Raw genomic sequence first — 15,232 nt, forward strand, 5'->3', positions numbered from 1 at the left:
TCTCCAGGGCCATGGGGGAGGGGATTGGAGGGAGTGTAAATTGCCTCTCCTCCTCCCCACTCTACTCTTGAGAATCACTGCACTAGATCAATCATCCACTGGTCATTATTGAAAGCTAAAAGACTGAAAAACACTGTGATGGGCCAATAAAATAACAATATTAAGATTTAGCGAGTTCTTACTATGTGCCAAGTTAAGTTACTCATGGTCCTATAGTCAATAAGATATATTTTTATGCCTCTTGACAGTTTAAAGAGTGCTTGGGCACTTGTGCTCCTCACTTGGGAACTGCATTTGGGCCATTATAAAAGTAACAGGAAATCTCAGACTAGGTAGTTCTATTGTAGAAACAGCAAAGGGCCAGGGAATAAATCCTATTCCCAGTTCTGCGTTGCTGCTTCTTAGCTAGGAACCTTTCTGGGCTTCCATTTCCCTCTTCGTAAAATGGAGAGGATGAGAATACAAAGATGACCAACTATGGCTGCACGCAGTCTCTAAACCAGGTAATGGGTGTGGCAGCATTTTATAAAATGCAGAACAGAAATCACAAACTCAAATGCCAACAGAGATCAGGCAGGTGATGTAAATGAGTGGATTTATATTATTTATATTACTTTGATTCAGGTGCTTCATTTGCATATTTTAAAAATCAAATTCTTTTTCACTTTCTTAAAAAAATATCCCATTCTCCTATCTTTCTTTAAACACACTGTCATCTTCAGGTAACTTTTTCTCCCTTTTTTTTTTTTTTTTTTTTGCTTTGTAAATTGCTTTATTGATTTCACATTATGAAAAGAATACATATATATATATATATATATATATTTTTTTTTTTCTTCTAAAAACTAGGTGAAATTGCCCTGCTGGACAGAAACTTTTATACTGAGACAAAACAATATTCAGTTAGAAACTGATAAGAGGAAACACCAAAAGGTTTACAGAAAAGTAAATCACAAAACTACATGCTTATAGAGCAGAGGCCACATTATTAACCTCAGAGAAAACCTTAGAATTCAAGGTATAAGGCAAAAGTCATAATGATCATCAGGTTCAGGAGTTTAGAAACACATATGATTTCTCATTTGCTGCTCCCTAGTCCTTCCTATGATTCCCATCTGCTGCACTACAATCTTTTCTACATCTTCCACTTCATTATGATCAACATGCCTGTTAGGTATGGCCCATTGGAAATTAGGGACAAGTCGCCTAACCCATCCCAGCCTGACACTTCTTCCACGCTTCTGGCCTTCACCCCCTCCCAAATGGTGTGGTTCCTCTCCATTCTGCATGGGGGCCTGGTCTCTGCCTTCATTTTTCTGTTGGGCATTTTCCATATTGAGACTTTTTTTACTGCTTGTTTCTCTTTGGAAGCCATTGCTCCTGGGCCTGTCCTTGCTGTCACCTTTGCCTCCCGATTCCCACCGCCAGTGTTCCACAGCAACACTTGGACTTGCAGACCAGCTCTTCCTCTGCCTCAGCCTCCTACTCTTGGGGCCGCCCCTGGCCCAGAAACCCTCAGGGCCACTGTGAGCTGATACTCTAATTTTCTCACTTTTTAATGGAAATGTGAGAGCAAGAAAACATTTCATTTTCCTCTTGATTATAAAAACAAGAGTGTGAACATGATGATAAATAGCTACTAACAGTTTCATTGTCTGGGAGCAATGGGGAGAAGAGGGGACTCTGACAAAGAGAAAACTCATGCCCCACCTGAATGGAGTGGCCACTACTCAGCTTCAGAACAAATAAGTCCAGCAGAGCCAAATCTTTTATTTTCTCGAGAGAAGCAAAAATCTGGAATTTTATGCAAAATCTCCCATTTTATAAACTGCTAACTCAGTCTATTATCAAGACAGCAGTAAGAGCCATTCTTTCAAAATATAAGTCAGATCATGTGAGGGTTCTGCATATAGCCCTATAAAGTATCCTCAACATGGCTCCTGCAAAGGCCACAAGGCCCCAGAGGATCTTTCCCTCTCTCTCAAGCAGCCATTACCTCTAGAGCTGACCAAGCAACCTTCTGTCTCAGTCTGTTCCCTCTGCCCCACCACTCCTCCCTCATACCAAGGGGCTCACTCACTCTCCCCCTTCAAAATTTTGCTCAGTCACCTTCTCAATGAGGCCTTCCCAGACCATCCTCTTTAAAAATATTAACCTCCCCCAAAATGACATTCCTAATTCTCCTTACCCTGCTCTATTTCCCCCTTAGCACTCGTCACCTTATAGCATACCATATCATTTACTTCTTTGTGATGCTTATTGTTTGTCTTCCCTTCCCTAGAATTTAAGCTCCACAAGGGCACAGACCTTATCTACTGTATACGAGCCCAGAACTTGCCTAGCACACAGTAGATGTTCAATAAATATTTGTCAAATGAGTGAATTAACTCAGTGTTTAAAAACATCTTGGCCAAATACAGCCCTTGAATCAGTAGCTGTAAGGAATGCTATTGCCCTTATATAATGGGAGGGGGAAGGTTCTAGGACACACCTTAGGAATTTCTAGGTCGGAGTCAGGATGGGGATTTAAAGGGGTTCAGAGCCCATATAGCAAAGTGTAAGGACCTCCTCTTGGCCCCCAGCATCAGCGGGGCTGGAAAAAGTTCAGACTTCTCATCTCATCTTTCGTCCCAATTCAGAGTTACCATCTTCTGAACCCCACTCTCCCCTCCCAAAGAAGAAGATATTGGAGTAGGAGGCAGAGATGTACAACCTTCATCAACAAACAGACTTTTATTGAGCTCCTGAAGGGTACCTGGCACCAAAGAGGAGCACACAGAGGTATTAGATAAGGTCCCCCCTCAAGAAGCTTCTTCATGATCAGGGGAAAGGGACAGGGGATGGGCAGAAGATGGTGTCAATGGCAGGCCTCTCTCCTTTCTCTGGTGGTCTCAGGAAGTGGGAGGGCCCAGAAAGGGATCACTTGGACAGGTGTCCAAGATATATATACACGGGCCGCACATGTATAAGGCATGTGTGCAGAGCCCACACAACTAAAGAACCCATGTATAAGACACAAGTGTATATATCATATGTTGGTAGGATTCACTTGCAGAGTCTATATGTGCATTGGCCACATGGTTATGGCACAAGAACTGCTTCTCCCCCAGGTTTGCTAGATGGGAGAAGGGTTCCATGTCCTAGCCAGTTAGGCCTTTCAGGGCTGGGGCTGGTACTGGCCCTCCGTGGCCGTGAAGAAGTCATCCAGCACACTGCGCAGGTAGTCAAAGGTGGGCCGGTCCTCTGGGCGCTCCTTCCAGCACAGCATCATGAGGTGGTACAGCTCCTCCGGACAGTTGTCAGGTCTCACCATGCGGTAGCCTCGCTCTAGGTTCTGAATCACCTCAGGATTGGTCATCCCTGGAGGTTGATGGGAGAAAGGACATCAAGGTTCCAGGCTTTGGAAGCCCATAGGTAGAGGTGATGTTCAGAACATTTAACTGGCATGGTGTGAGCAATCTAAAAGGATTTCGGTCTTCATCGATGGTAAGGCCTTACTAGCGGTAACTGCTAAACATCAGCCATGCCACTTGGAGTGTCTGCTATGGCTTAGACACTCAACGACACACACCTGTAACACCTGTCAGCTGTGAGACCTTGGGTGAGCCACCTCACCTCTTTGAGCCTCAGTTTTCTCATCCGGAAAATAGAACAAACAGTAGCTCCTACTTCACAGAGTTTTTATGAGGATTGAATGAGGTAGTGCATATAAAGCACCAAGTATAGTGCTTGAAGATGGAGAGGAACCACACCATTTGGGAGGGGGTGAAGGCCAGAAGCATGGAAGAAGTGTCAGGCTGGGGTGGGTTAGGCGACTTGTCCCTAATTTCCAATGGGCCACAAGATAACACTTGTGATTACTCTAATTTGATAAGGAAGGACGTGGTGGTCAGGGCCCAGAATGGGAGCCCACAGCCAGGACAGTGGTGAGGCTTCTCAAGTACATGAGATACTGCATCAGGAAGCCAGATGGACCATGGCCTCCAACAAAGCAGACCCTGTGTGAGGCAGAGATTTATAAGGTCCCTCTGTGACCCATATGAAATAATTTTGGGGCCAGTTCCCACCCTTTTTGCTCCTCCTGGCCCACCTAGCAGGCTCCTAGCAAGTGGACCCTGAGAGGAGCAGGTCTGGAGAACTGCATGGTCACAGTAGAAACACAGCTCTCTGTTTCTAAATTTCCCATGTGGCTTCTTATTTCTCCTTCAGTCTCCTGAAAAGAGACTGTGACAGTCAGTCCTCAAAGACTAAACCCTTATACGGTCCTGGCAAAATAGAAGTTTTGCTCCTGCAAAACTTGAGACTTGATCCTACTCAATAGAGACCCTCTCCCAGAAGCTTTGCCCCTGGGAGGCCTCCAGCTATGAGTCCCTCACATTTCAAAATCAGGACATTGGAGGACACAGGCAGGGAACTAAACACCCAAGGCTAGGTAGAGTCAAGGCTGCAAACCCATCGGCTAAACCCAGTCTAAATATAGCCCACAGACCTACTTCAGTTTGGCCTCTATAGTGTTTGAACAATGTGAATCAATCACCAATATTTGAAACTGGGTGAATTCTTCTAAAACTCCAAGTTCTAGCTTTTCTTGAAAAAACCAGAGATCTGGGCCTCCATGTCTCAACAGCAACCATCTGCTGGAGCAGACGCAAGTTCACCCAGGTCCCCATTACTCCTCATTGTCTCTCTGATCCCAAAGCCATGTATCAGTTGCCATTTATCATGTTTTCAATGCCTTTTTTCTTCTAATAGAGAATTCTATACGAGTTTATCTCTATGGGCACAGTGGAGGAGCAGCGAGGGCCCTTGGCAAGATGACCAAGTGTGGTTCTAGTCCCAGTGCTGTCCCTAGACTCTGTGATGGGGCAAATCCAGGGCAGAGAAGTCCTTCAGGCTCTCACCTGATTCTAAGGTGCCTTTCCATTCCTAGGAGAGAAGTTCTGTGCACACTGCTCTTGGGATGTGGGAAACTTCTACAAATCCAACCTCTGTGTTCCATGACCTGCCTGCTCTGTCTTTGTGTTTCATTTCCTTTCTTCACTTTCCTAGAAAGTTCATTTCAAAAAATTCCATCCCTTTCTTGGCTGAATTCAGGGGTAAAGGACTTTGTACATGAGATAAAGGGAGGGGTAGAAGAGGCGTGTAATTAGTTGCTTATGTGTCTCACTCTTTAGACAGAAAGCTTCAGAGGGAAGATAAGTCAATATTTAGTGAGCACCTATTATGAGTCAAGCTCTTTCACAAATAGTTTCCTTTTTCGTATCAGGAAACTGAGGCTCAGGAAGGTGAAGTCATCTGCCCAAAGTCACTTGCCCAACTGATTAATAACAAAACTTAACACTCTTGAGTACTTAGTATGATCCAGGAACTGTTCTAACCTTACATGGCTAATCTGGTAATAAAAGGCAGGCCTTTTGCCTCTCAGGCCAGATCCTCTTCTACCATACTAGGCTACCTGTATCAGAACTAAAGAGAAGAGATGGGATTATTGAAAAAAAAAGATCCAGAGACATAGATGGAAGCCAGCTGTGGCTGATGTGACATCTGATGCTGGAGTCCCATCCCTTAGAAGATGGAAGAGAAGCAGGTAGAAAGTTTCAGATTCTGAGCCTGGGAAAAAGCGAGTGGAAAAACATGGATTTTGTTGCCCTTCCCCATCACCCTTTTCAGCTCCTGCCCTTGGCCCTGACCTGGGTAAGGGATGCGGCCATGAGTGACAATCTCCGTCAACAGTATCCCAAAAGACCACACGTCCGACTTGATAGTGAAGGTCCCATAGTTAATGGCTTCTGGTGCTGTCCACTTAATTGGAAACTTGGCTCCTGGGGGTAGGCAGAGTGAGGTCACCTGGGTCTGCTTGGCCAGACCCTGTAGGCCCCAGAGTTCCCTTATATCCCACACCTACCCTCCCTGGCTGTGTACTCGTTGTCCTCGATGAGGCGTGCTAGTCCAAAGTCTGCTATTTTGCAGCTCAGGGTATCAGACACCAGGATGTTAGCAGCCCTCAGGTCACGGTGGATATAATTGCGCTCTTCAATGAATGCCATGCCCTCTGCAATCTGCAGGCCATGTATAGGTCAACAGTCCTGGGCCAGACATCCTCACCCCACTGGCCTGTGCCCATGCCCAAACCTCCCCAGTCTCCTTACTTGGGCTGCCATGTCCAAGAGTTTGTTGATGGTCAGTTTGATACCTGCAGGGGTCTTGAGAAAATCCACCAGGCTCCCTGTGGACAGAAGCAATGGTTGTTGACCCAAGTTGCCCCAAGGGGAAGCTCTCAGGCTCTTCTCTCCTAACTGGGGGTCTAGAAGCAGTGTCTGACAAGTAGAAAGGAAGAGTGAGACCTGAAAATGGAAGAGTATGTGCTCAGAGTGAGGAAGCCCAGGATGTATGAAGATCTTTTCCCAGAGACTAAGATGGGACATGCTTGGAGAAGTCTGTAAGCTTCTTGTCACCATTGAGGTAGAGCTCAACCTCCTCAGTCAGGCATCCAAAATGTTGCATGGTCCACATTTGTAGTTTCTTCTCTTCCCCCCATTCCTACCTCTTTTACTCCACCTATCCCAGACAATTTTAAGATTTTTCACATAGACCACTGGGCTCTCACCCCAAAGTCTCTGTCTCATCTCTGCCTGCTAAAAATGCTACTTTTCTTTCATGGACCAGCTAGACTATTCCTCTAGGAAGCCTCTCTAGATCCTACAGAAATAATAAATTGCATCATCACCTATATTCCCTATGGCATGCTAAAATTTTCCTATGACACAAACTCTGGTTTTCCTAGTACACATAACTAAAATGAGATTTCCCTGACAGCAGGAAACTTGTTTTGCCTATCCATGTTCCCACTGCCCAGCCCAAAGTAAGCAGCAATTAACGTGTGCCGAACACATTAAATGGAGTATGAAAAGAGGTGCCTAGTGGCCAGAGGGACCACCTCTCTGGTATCAGAGGATGACTAGGAGAAGATCAGGGCTGGGAGTTACTGGAAGGGAGCTAGGGACTACTAGCCTTTCTCAAGAGATCAAATCCCTATGTGAAGATGACAGCAACCTGCGTGTCCCACTGGGTGCTAAATTAGTCACCAAAGATAAAGGCCTCACCCAGACACAGCAAATACATAGACATATACTGCCATTCCTCCCTTGTTTCCGTGGCAGATGTTGCTAATCAATCCCAGCACTCACTTCTAGTGAGCCTCAGAATCCTCAATACAGAACTCTAAGTAACTACCAAAGTTGGCCCACATGATAAAAACCTATAAGCCTCAGAATCCTCAATACAGAACTCTAACTACCAAAGTTGGCCCACATGATAAAAACCTATTTGCCATTTCCAGAATCCATTAGCCAATTAACAGCTTTTTTCCTCCTTCCTCAAAGAGGGACAGATCATATACTCCCAAAGAATTAGAGCCAGATAACAACAAACTTACTGAGCAGTTACTATATGGCAGGAACTGTTCTAACTGCTCTATATGCACTAACTCTTTCATCCCCACTAAGACCTACGCTAAAGTTACTATTGCATTATGATCACCATTTTATGGGCGATCAAACCATGGGTGAGTAAACCATGGAGAGAGAAGTGAGGCAATTAGCCCAAGGCCACACAATTGTGAAGCCAGGATTCTAACCCAGGCAGTCCGACTCTAGGCCCCTTAATAACTATATTATTTCTGGGTGAGCTCGTTTAGATTTCTGCCGTTATACTTGGGGACACTGAGCACCAGAGGCGGAACAAGGACTTGGCCTGTGTCACACAGCGAATCAGCAGCAAAACTGGGTCTAGAAATTTCTATTTACCTTCCTGAGGCTCTCACTCTGTCCAATAGTGGACAGGGGAGGGGGAGAGGGAGGGGAAGGAGCCCATCCAGAAAAAGAGGGCTTTGGGGCAGATCAGCCCTCCCAAGGAGCAGAAGGGAAAGAAATGGGGCTAGCGACCCACTCATCTCCTGATATCAAACATCCTTAGATCAAGGCAGGGCTTTGAAGGAAACAAATGGGACTGCAGGTCAGAGAAGATCGGGGGTGAATGCTCTTCAAGACCTGCCACCTTTAGCTGGGCTCCCAGATGGGCTTGGAGGACACACTCTCTTCTCACCCCTGCAGGTGAGTCTTTAGGGGCCCAGGAACACTCTAGAAACCTTGAGAGCTGAGCCAGATGAAAAGACTTATCTCCTCCACCCTCTAGCAGGAGCAGAGGAGGGACGGCAGCGCCCCCCAGCGGCCGAACACGGCGGTGGCGCCTACCGTTCTCCATGTATTCCGTGATGATGTAGATGGGCTCCTGGGTGACCACCGCGTAGAGACGGACCAACCGCTGGTGTTGCAACTGCTTCATGAGGTTGGCCTCCGCCAGGAAGGCGTCAGGGGACATGCTGCCCTGCTTCAAGCTCTTCACTGCCACCTTCGTGTGCCCGTTGTAGTACCCTGGGGCAGGGAGGGATTGGAGGAAGTCGCTCAGAGCTCAGAGCCCCATGCATCCAGAGCGAGACACCCAGAAAAGATACCGACCTCAGAAAACGCCTCCCCTCCCTCTTCCCCACAGTCCTGGAGGGCCTTACTCACCCATCCACACCTCCCCGAACTGGCCAGCCCCCAGCCGCTCCACCAGCTTCAGCGTCTCCCTGGGAACCTCCCATTCGTCCTCCCACCACGGCTTCTGAGGCTTCTGGGTCTGGCAGGGGCGGCTTAACCGCGTGCATAGCCCGTCGGGAGCATCTGCGAGGACAAGGGTGCGGGGGGTAGGGCTGTGAATATGGCAGGACTTGGGTACCGCCCCCCGCCCCAGACCCCACTTCACCAAGTCCCGTCTAGGAGAAATGGCCTGGCGGAGGTGGTTTGGGACTGTCACCTGACACCAGAGGCTATAGGGTATCACACCTCACCCACTGCGGGAGGGTGGTGAAGGAGCATACTCAGAGATGGGTAGAGGGTACCCCCGAGAGGGACTTCGGGGAGGCAAGCTGATGGGGCACAGATGAAGGAGCCTCAGGCCCATGTCTTAGGAGATCTTGCCGCGCTCACTGGTGTAATGGCGGACCAGCTCGTGCAGGCCAGGAAAAGTGATGCGGGGGGAAATGTAGAAGCCGCCTTTGTCCAAGTTACGGATCTTGTAATGTTTCACCACCTCTCCCTGGTTCTGATCGAAATCCCGGACGGACAGGGAAAACGATCCTAAATTAAAAAATGGATGAAAGAACACAAAAGAGGGTTGGCCTTCAGCAAGGTTGGCCTCCGCAACTGAGCCTCAGCCCCCTAGCTCTCCGGCTCGCACCTCCGCGCCGCGGCTCCAGCCCGCGTCCCCGCCCACCGGCCCCGCCCAGCGCTCACCCGCGGTGCTCTCGCTCTCCCGGATCAGGAAGGAGCCGTGCGTGTTCCCGGGCGCCAGGAGCTGCCGTTCTGCATCCTTGCGGCTCAGGTTCTTGAAGAACCAGCTGCGCAAGGCAGAAGCGAAGACCGTAGTCTGTTGGTTCTTTCTTCCTCCATCACCCTCAAGCATTCACCACCACCTTTAGCACCCCTCCTCTGCTCCGGGGTCCCTAAATCTGCTCCCATCCATTCCCAGTACTAGACCCCACTCACGGTTCGGGCTCCAGGCTGTTCGCTTTGGCAACGAAGTTGAAGGGGATGAAACCTTCCTGGCCAGTGGTCAGCGACTGCGCCTTCCACCACTCGCCACTCCTGCGCGACAAGCGGCGGTCAGCGTGGCCTGCTCAGCTTTGGAAACCTGGAAACCCTTCCTCAGAGCCCCAGTTATGCCATGCCACCCACCCTCCAGCTCAGAACTCTGGAGCCTTCCATTTCGTTTCAAGGGCACCCCCACTGCAAGCCAGTCAGGAGCGGCAGGAGAGCTGCGGTACCGGGGATTCCGGCTCGCTCGCATACAGGGCAAGGATGGGTGTCATGGAAGGGGTACTCACTGCTCCAGGATACGCAGTTGTTCACCCTTCTCGAAGCCCAGGTCTCCATCGTGAGATGGCTCATAGCTGTGCAGGGCGATAACCAGGTTGTCTGTAAAGATAGGGGGCGGAGTCAGGGAGAAACAACCTGGAACAGGCTGGGAACTTGGAGTTCAGGAGCCACAGAGCAGAGGACAAGACTGGGGACAAGAGACAGGACAGGGCAGAGAATAGGTAGGGAGGAGACGGAGGACGACAGCCAAGGATCCACAGGCCTTATCTTCCCGGCCCTACTGGTTGAGGTCACCTTGCAGTGGGGAAGCTGGGGGGTTGGAGCCCTCGTAGGTAACAAGTGGATCCCGCACCTCAGAGCCATTCCTGATGGGCAGCTGCGGGGTGAGGGGTGAGAGTAAGGTCAGAGAGCAGGAGGCTGGGTCAGGCCCTGGCTCCCCTCCCCACTGCTCTGCTCTCTTTCACTTCTTCAGTCTAGCTGGGTCATTCTTCTCCCTGACTTTGTCAAACTACTTTTGTGTGACCTTAGAAGAGCCTTTTCCCCTCAGAGCTTCTTTTTCTTTCTGTATTGCAGGGGAGATGGCTAGTTTGTTATTTCAAGAACCTGCAGTGGTAGTCCATTTCGTTCTCCTTGGTTGTGCACTGCACTGGGCTCCCTCACCAAGCCCCCTGTCTTGCCTCTTACCTTGGCCTTGCCATCCAGTGAGACTATAGGGTAATGGCAGTTCTCACATACATCGATGTTTTCCATCCAGTCATCTTCAGGATTTGAGCTGCAGCTACAGCCCATGGTCCCTGGGGGAATGGAGAGGGAGCTGAAGGGGGTCCCCCAAGATTTACTCCCCCTAACATCAGACATGCTTGGGCCTAGCCCTGGAAACTTCCAGAAGTACCTGAGATTATAAGCACACACATTCCCCCTCCCCCCCAACAATCCATAGAAACAAACTGGGGCTGTAGCTCCCAAATAATGCTCCCTCTGAGCCCCTAGGCCACAACTAAAGTCACACAAGGCCTGGGCTAAGCCCTAGACCCCACCTTCCCACCTGGGATGGGCAAACTGCCACAGGCACCTTTGTTAGTTGCCCGCTTCCTGCCTCTCCCCTACCGGCTCTCTCTGCCCATCCCCCATGTTGGGGACTACCTACCAGAGATCATACATACTTCCCCAAGCCTTGGGGGGAGACCTAAGTTTCGATCTATCCCTACCAGAGAGGTGTGTGTGCCCCACATCCTAATTACAATTCCCCTCTCCAGACAAGGAAGCTGAAAAAGAGATTCCTGCTCCCAAATGGGGCCTCTGCCCCCCCACCCCCATCCTACACACTGTCTCCTTCAGAGGGTTCTTTCTGTTTCTCCCCAGCAGAAAACGTTTCAGCCCCCCTATTGGCTGTACCTTTTTTATCTGTTTGCTTGCTTTAGCAGTGGAAACTTTTTGTCATATGAAATCAAGCAGAAACCTATAGATAAAGCAGGTAAAAGTGGAGCTGGTCTGCCTGAAGCAGAGTAGGGACCTCACTCTGAAGCCCCTAGGAGTCCCTGAGACATCTCCTTCCCTGGATCTGCTCCTCAGAACTGCTTAGAAAGCACTAGTTCTCAGATAAAGTTTAATTTACTATGCATTCAAGACCCTTTAATAATGAGATCAAATCCACCTCTTTAATCTATTCTGCTACACACACACATACACAAACAACACATACACAAGCACCTCCACCCACATACTCACATAGCTTGTGTTCTAAGCTACTCTTGTCTCTCCCAAACACCCCACACTATTTTCTTACCATGCCTTTGCATATGTGGTTCCCCTGCGTTGGAGCCCTCTCTTTTTGCCCATCTATTGAACTCAACCTTCAAGGCTCAGCTCAAATATCACCTACTCTGTGAAACCTTCCTAATGATCTTTGCTCCTACAACATTCTACTCAGACCACAATCATCAACTTAGGCACTGAGTGCCATGACTAGACTGATTTATGTGTAGTTCTACTGGCTCTCCCACCCCTTTGATGAGATGGGAGATTCCTCAAGAACAGAAGCTGTGCTTTACTTGCCTGAATGCCCCCAGCACCCAAAACAAGTCATCATTAATAAATGTTGACAGGTATGCAGAGAGCTAATGAACAAATTCTCTCTCAGACAAGAAAAACTAAGGAGTTCATTACCACCAAACCAGTATTATAAGAAAAGAAGAAGAAGAAAAAGAAAAGATCAAAAACATAAATAATAAAATGACTATCAACAATTACTTCGAATGTAAATAGATTAAACATTCCAATCAAAAGACAAGGTGTCTGAATGGATAAGAAAACAAGACTCATACATACACTGCCTACAGCAGACCCACTTCAGATGGAAAGATACAGACTGAAAGTAAAGAGATGGAAAAAAATATTTCCTGCAAATGGAAATGAAAAAAAAAAAAAAAAAGCTGGGGTAGCAATATTTATACAAGAAAAAGTAGACTTTAAAATAAAGGCTATAACAAGAGACAAAGAAGGACATTTCATATAGAATAGCCAAGATATGGAAGCAACCTAAGTGTTCATCGATAGACAATTGGATAAAGAAGATATGGTACATATATACAACGGAATACTACCTGGCCATAAAAAAATGAAATCTCACAATTTGCAACAACATGGGTGGACCTAGAGAGTATGATAAGCAAAATAAGTCAGAGAAAGACAAATACCATACGATTTCACTTGTAGGTGGAGTCTAAAGAACAGAATAAACGAACAAACAAAACAGAAACAAACTCATAGATGCAGAGAACAGACTGGTGGTTGCCAAATAAAAAAGGGGTTGGGAGGCAGGGTGAAAAAGGTGAAGGGATTAAGAAGTGCAAGTTGGCAGTTAAAAAAAATAGTCACAGGGATATAAAGTACAACATAGGGAATATAGTCAATAATATTGTAGTACTACGTATGGTGCCAGGTAGGTACTAGGACTGATCAGAGGGATCACTTCATAAATTAGATAAATGTCTAACCATTATGTTGTACACCTGAAACTAATACAATATTAAATGTCAACTGTGATTAAAAATTTTTTTTTTAATTTTTTAAATGCACAGATTCTCCCATCTGCGAAGGTCTTAGCAACCACTAAAGTCTAATCTCTGGTTTTAGGTGAAAAAACTTTGGCCCGGAGAGGCCTGCTTAAATTCAAGCAATCTATTTGGGGCAGAACAAAGCTAGAGTTGCTAATCCATGCCGGGACCAAGTGGAAGTGGGAACAGTGGAGGATTTGGGTTAGCAAGGCTTAAGGACCATGTCAGTTATACCTCAGTTTAAAAATAAATAAATAAAGACTCAAGGACAAGCCCTCGAGTCAAAGAGACCTAAGTTCAAATCCTGGTTCTGACACTTATTGTGTGACTTTGCTGAAATCATCTTCCTTAGCCTCCCTTTACCTTTTCTGTTAAATGGAGATGATCATCCTTTCTCATAGCTTAATAAATATTAGCTTAGTTTAGAGTTTAGGAAGACTTTCACCAGTGCACATTCTGCCCTACCAATCCCTGCTCTAGTGGGTGAGAGAACAGGACTGGTAAATAATCCTCTTTGCTGTAAGCTCCTGTTTCTTAAACTGAGATCCTCACTACCTCTCATATGTACCAGAAAACATAAGTATGCATCAGTGTTCCCTGACCATAAACATATAGTTAAACCCAGATCTGTGATGGAGGAAAATGCAAAATGTACATGAAATTTTAAGTCAAATCAAGAAACTTTCAAGGAAGAGTTGTAGGGGCAGGTTGAGAAATCTAGGGGCTAGGGGGTGTTTGAGAAATCCTGCTCAGCCAGAGTCCCCACATCTGTGGCTGAAATTTGCTTTTTCACTGCTAATTTTATTATGGCCAGGAACTGATGGGTAGCAAAAGCCTCCAGAAAAGGACTGATGACAACCTGGAGCCAGCCTGAGATGAGCTAGCTGAGCTATCGAGTAAGGTCATGAGAATCCTATTGTTTGTGATATTCAAACAGGCCTCAGAAAAACACAGGTCAGTAATATTGTAGAGAGAACGGCAACATCAGATGGAGTGTGAACTTAAATCAGTAAAGTCCCTTCCAGCCCCGTATTCTTGGAGGCTTCAGAAAAGGGGAAGAGAAAGATGAAAAAAGTTTGAGGTTGAAAAAAGAGGATGAACTGGGGTACAGCAGTAAGGAGAGGCCAATAGAAGGAGCTGAAAGAATCTAGGCTGCAGATCATAGGGCTGGAAGCTGGTACCTAGTTCTGGCTGGGGTCAGGTGGGGAGGGAAAAACAGCCACAAGACCTTGGGCTGGGTTTCAGAAGAGCATGCAGGCAGGATCTGATCTTAGACTGAATCTGGGCCTATCGGCATGGAACTGATATCCCTAAAAACTGAGGCCATGAGTGAGAAAAAGTCAAGCTGTGCTAAATTAAGCCAAAAGGAACTCTATAACTGTCTGGTATCTGACGCCTAGTGTTTCCTCCGTGGCTTGTTTTTTGTTCCTGGAGCCCTCCAGCTGCAGGTAGCAAATCCCACTCTCTACAAAAGGTGAGCTTTGGAGTGTAGGGTCTGGCAGCAATCAGAAGACACCAGGATCTGTTAATGTCAGAGATTATTTTGGTGAGTGGCTCTCAGCCTAAAGCCATGGGGAGCAACATGCTCCTAGGAGGCCCCAAGATAATGTTGGAGGCCTGCAGATTATTTCAATATTTCAAAAATCTGAAGTGAAATCACACTATAACCTGTTTCTTAGTTTGATAAATTGTACTATTGTTTCTTCAGTGCATATTTAGTTAAGTCTTTGATTAAAATTTGAACTAGAAAACAAAAAAGAAGTAAATGAGGTAGTTTAATAGGCAAAAACTTCAAAAGCATGAAATTCATGGGGCCGAGGTGAGGTACAACAGAGGAAGGGCACAGGAGTCATTGAGAGGGAAGAGTTTACTATTATCACCAGCCTCATTTAAAAGATGGAAAAGCTGGGGAGTCAGAGAGGTTAAGTGATTTTCCCAACAGCACACGAGGGCTCTTGGCAGAGGCAAAACTCAAATCAGGCCCTTACCTCCTTGATCAAGGCACTTTCCTCTACTCTTCACTTCCTGAGAAGTTTAAAGTGGAGAGGGGATCGGAGCCTGAGAGGTCACAGAGAAAATGGGCAGGGAGGAGGTCTAACAGGGTAGGGTCCACTCTCCATCAAAAATGCATTCATTGTGCTGTTAACAAAACCTTTCTCTCTAAGACACTTCCCCCTCTACCTAGAATGCATGTTTCTCAGTGTACATTTATCTGATGATGAATGCAAGTCTGTGCAAATGGAGGTATATGATTCAGTG

General features: G+C 46.9%; 1 protein-coding gene across 2 annotated transcripts in view; it reads right to left on the reverse strand.

Annotated features, from left to right (window-relative positions):
* Window positions 1-2,714: 2,714 nt before the first annotated feature.
* Window positions 2,715-15,232, reverse strand: part of LCK (LCK proto-oncogene, Src family tyrosine kinase) — an 18,308-nt gene continuing 5,790 nt past the window's right edge. The window contains exons 2-14 of one of the 2 annotated variants that reach the window (XM_006924294.3): window positions 11,313-11,376; window positions 10,602-10,711; window positions 10,212-10,293; window positions 9,926-10,016; window positions 9,588-9,686; window positions 9,336-9,439; window positions 9,030-9,179; window positions 8,571-8,723; window positions 8,253-8,432; window positions 6,150-6,226; window positions 5,906-6,059; window positions 5,691-5,822; window positions 2,715-3,360 (exon numbers count right to left, since the gene is read on the reverse strand). In XM_006924294.3, the coding sequence (XP_006924356.1) occupies window positions 3,158-3,360; window positions 5,691-5,822; window positions 5,906-6,059; window positions 6,150-6,226; window positions 8,253-8,432; window positions 8,571-8,723; window positions 9,030-9,179; window positions 9,336-9,439; window positions 9,588-9,686; window positions 9,926-10,016; window positions 10,212-10,293; window positions 10,602-10,706 (1,530 nt within the window). In that variant the 5' untranslated portion in view covers window positions 10,707-10,711; window positions 11,313-11,376 and the 3' untranslated portion in view covers window positions 2,715-3,157. The remainder of the gene's footprint in view (window positions 3,361-5,690; window positions 5,823-5,905; window positions 6,060-6,149; window positions 6,227-8,252; window positions 8,433-8,570; window positions 8,724-9,029; window positions 9,180-9,335; window positions 9,440-9,587; window positions 9,687-9,925; window positions 10,017-10,211; window positions 10,294-10,601; window positions 10,712-11,312; window positions 11,377-15,232) is intronic. The other variant, XM_006924293.3, reaches the window with a different exon arrangement.

Source organism: Pteropus alecto, unplaced genomic scaffold (genome assembly GCF_000325575.1).
Source record: "Pteropus alecto unplaced genomic scaffold, ASM32557v1 scaffold39, whole genome shotgun sequence".
Taxonomy (NCBI): Eukaryota; Metazoa; Chordata; class Mammalia; order Chiroptera; family Pteropodidae; genus Pteropus; species Pteropus alecto.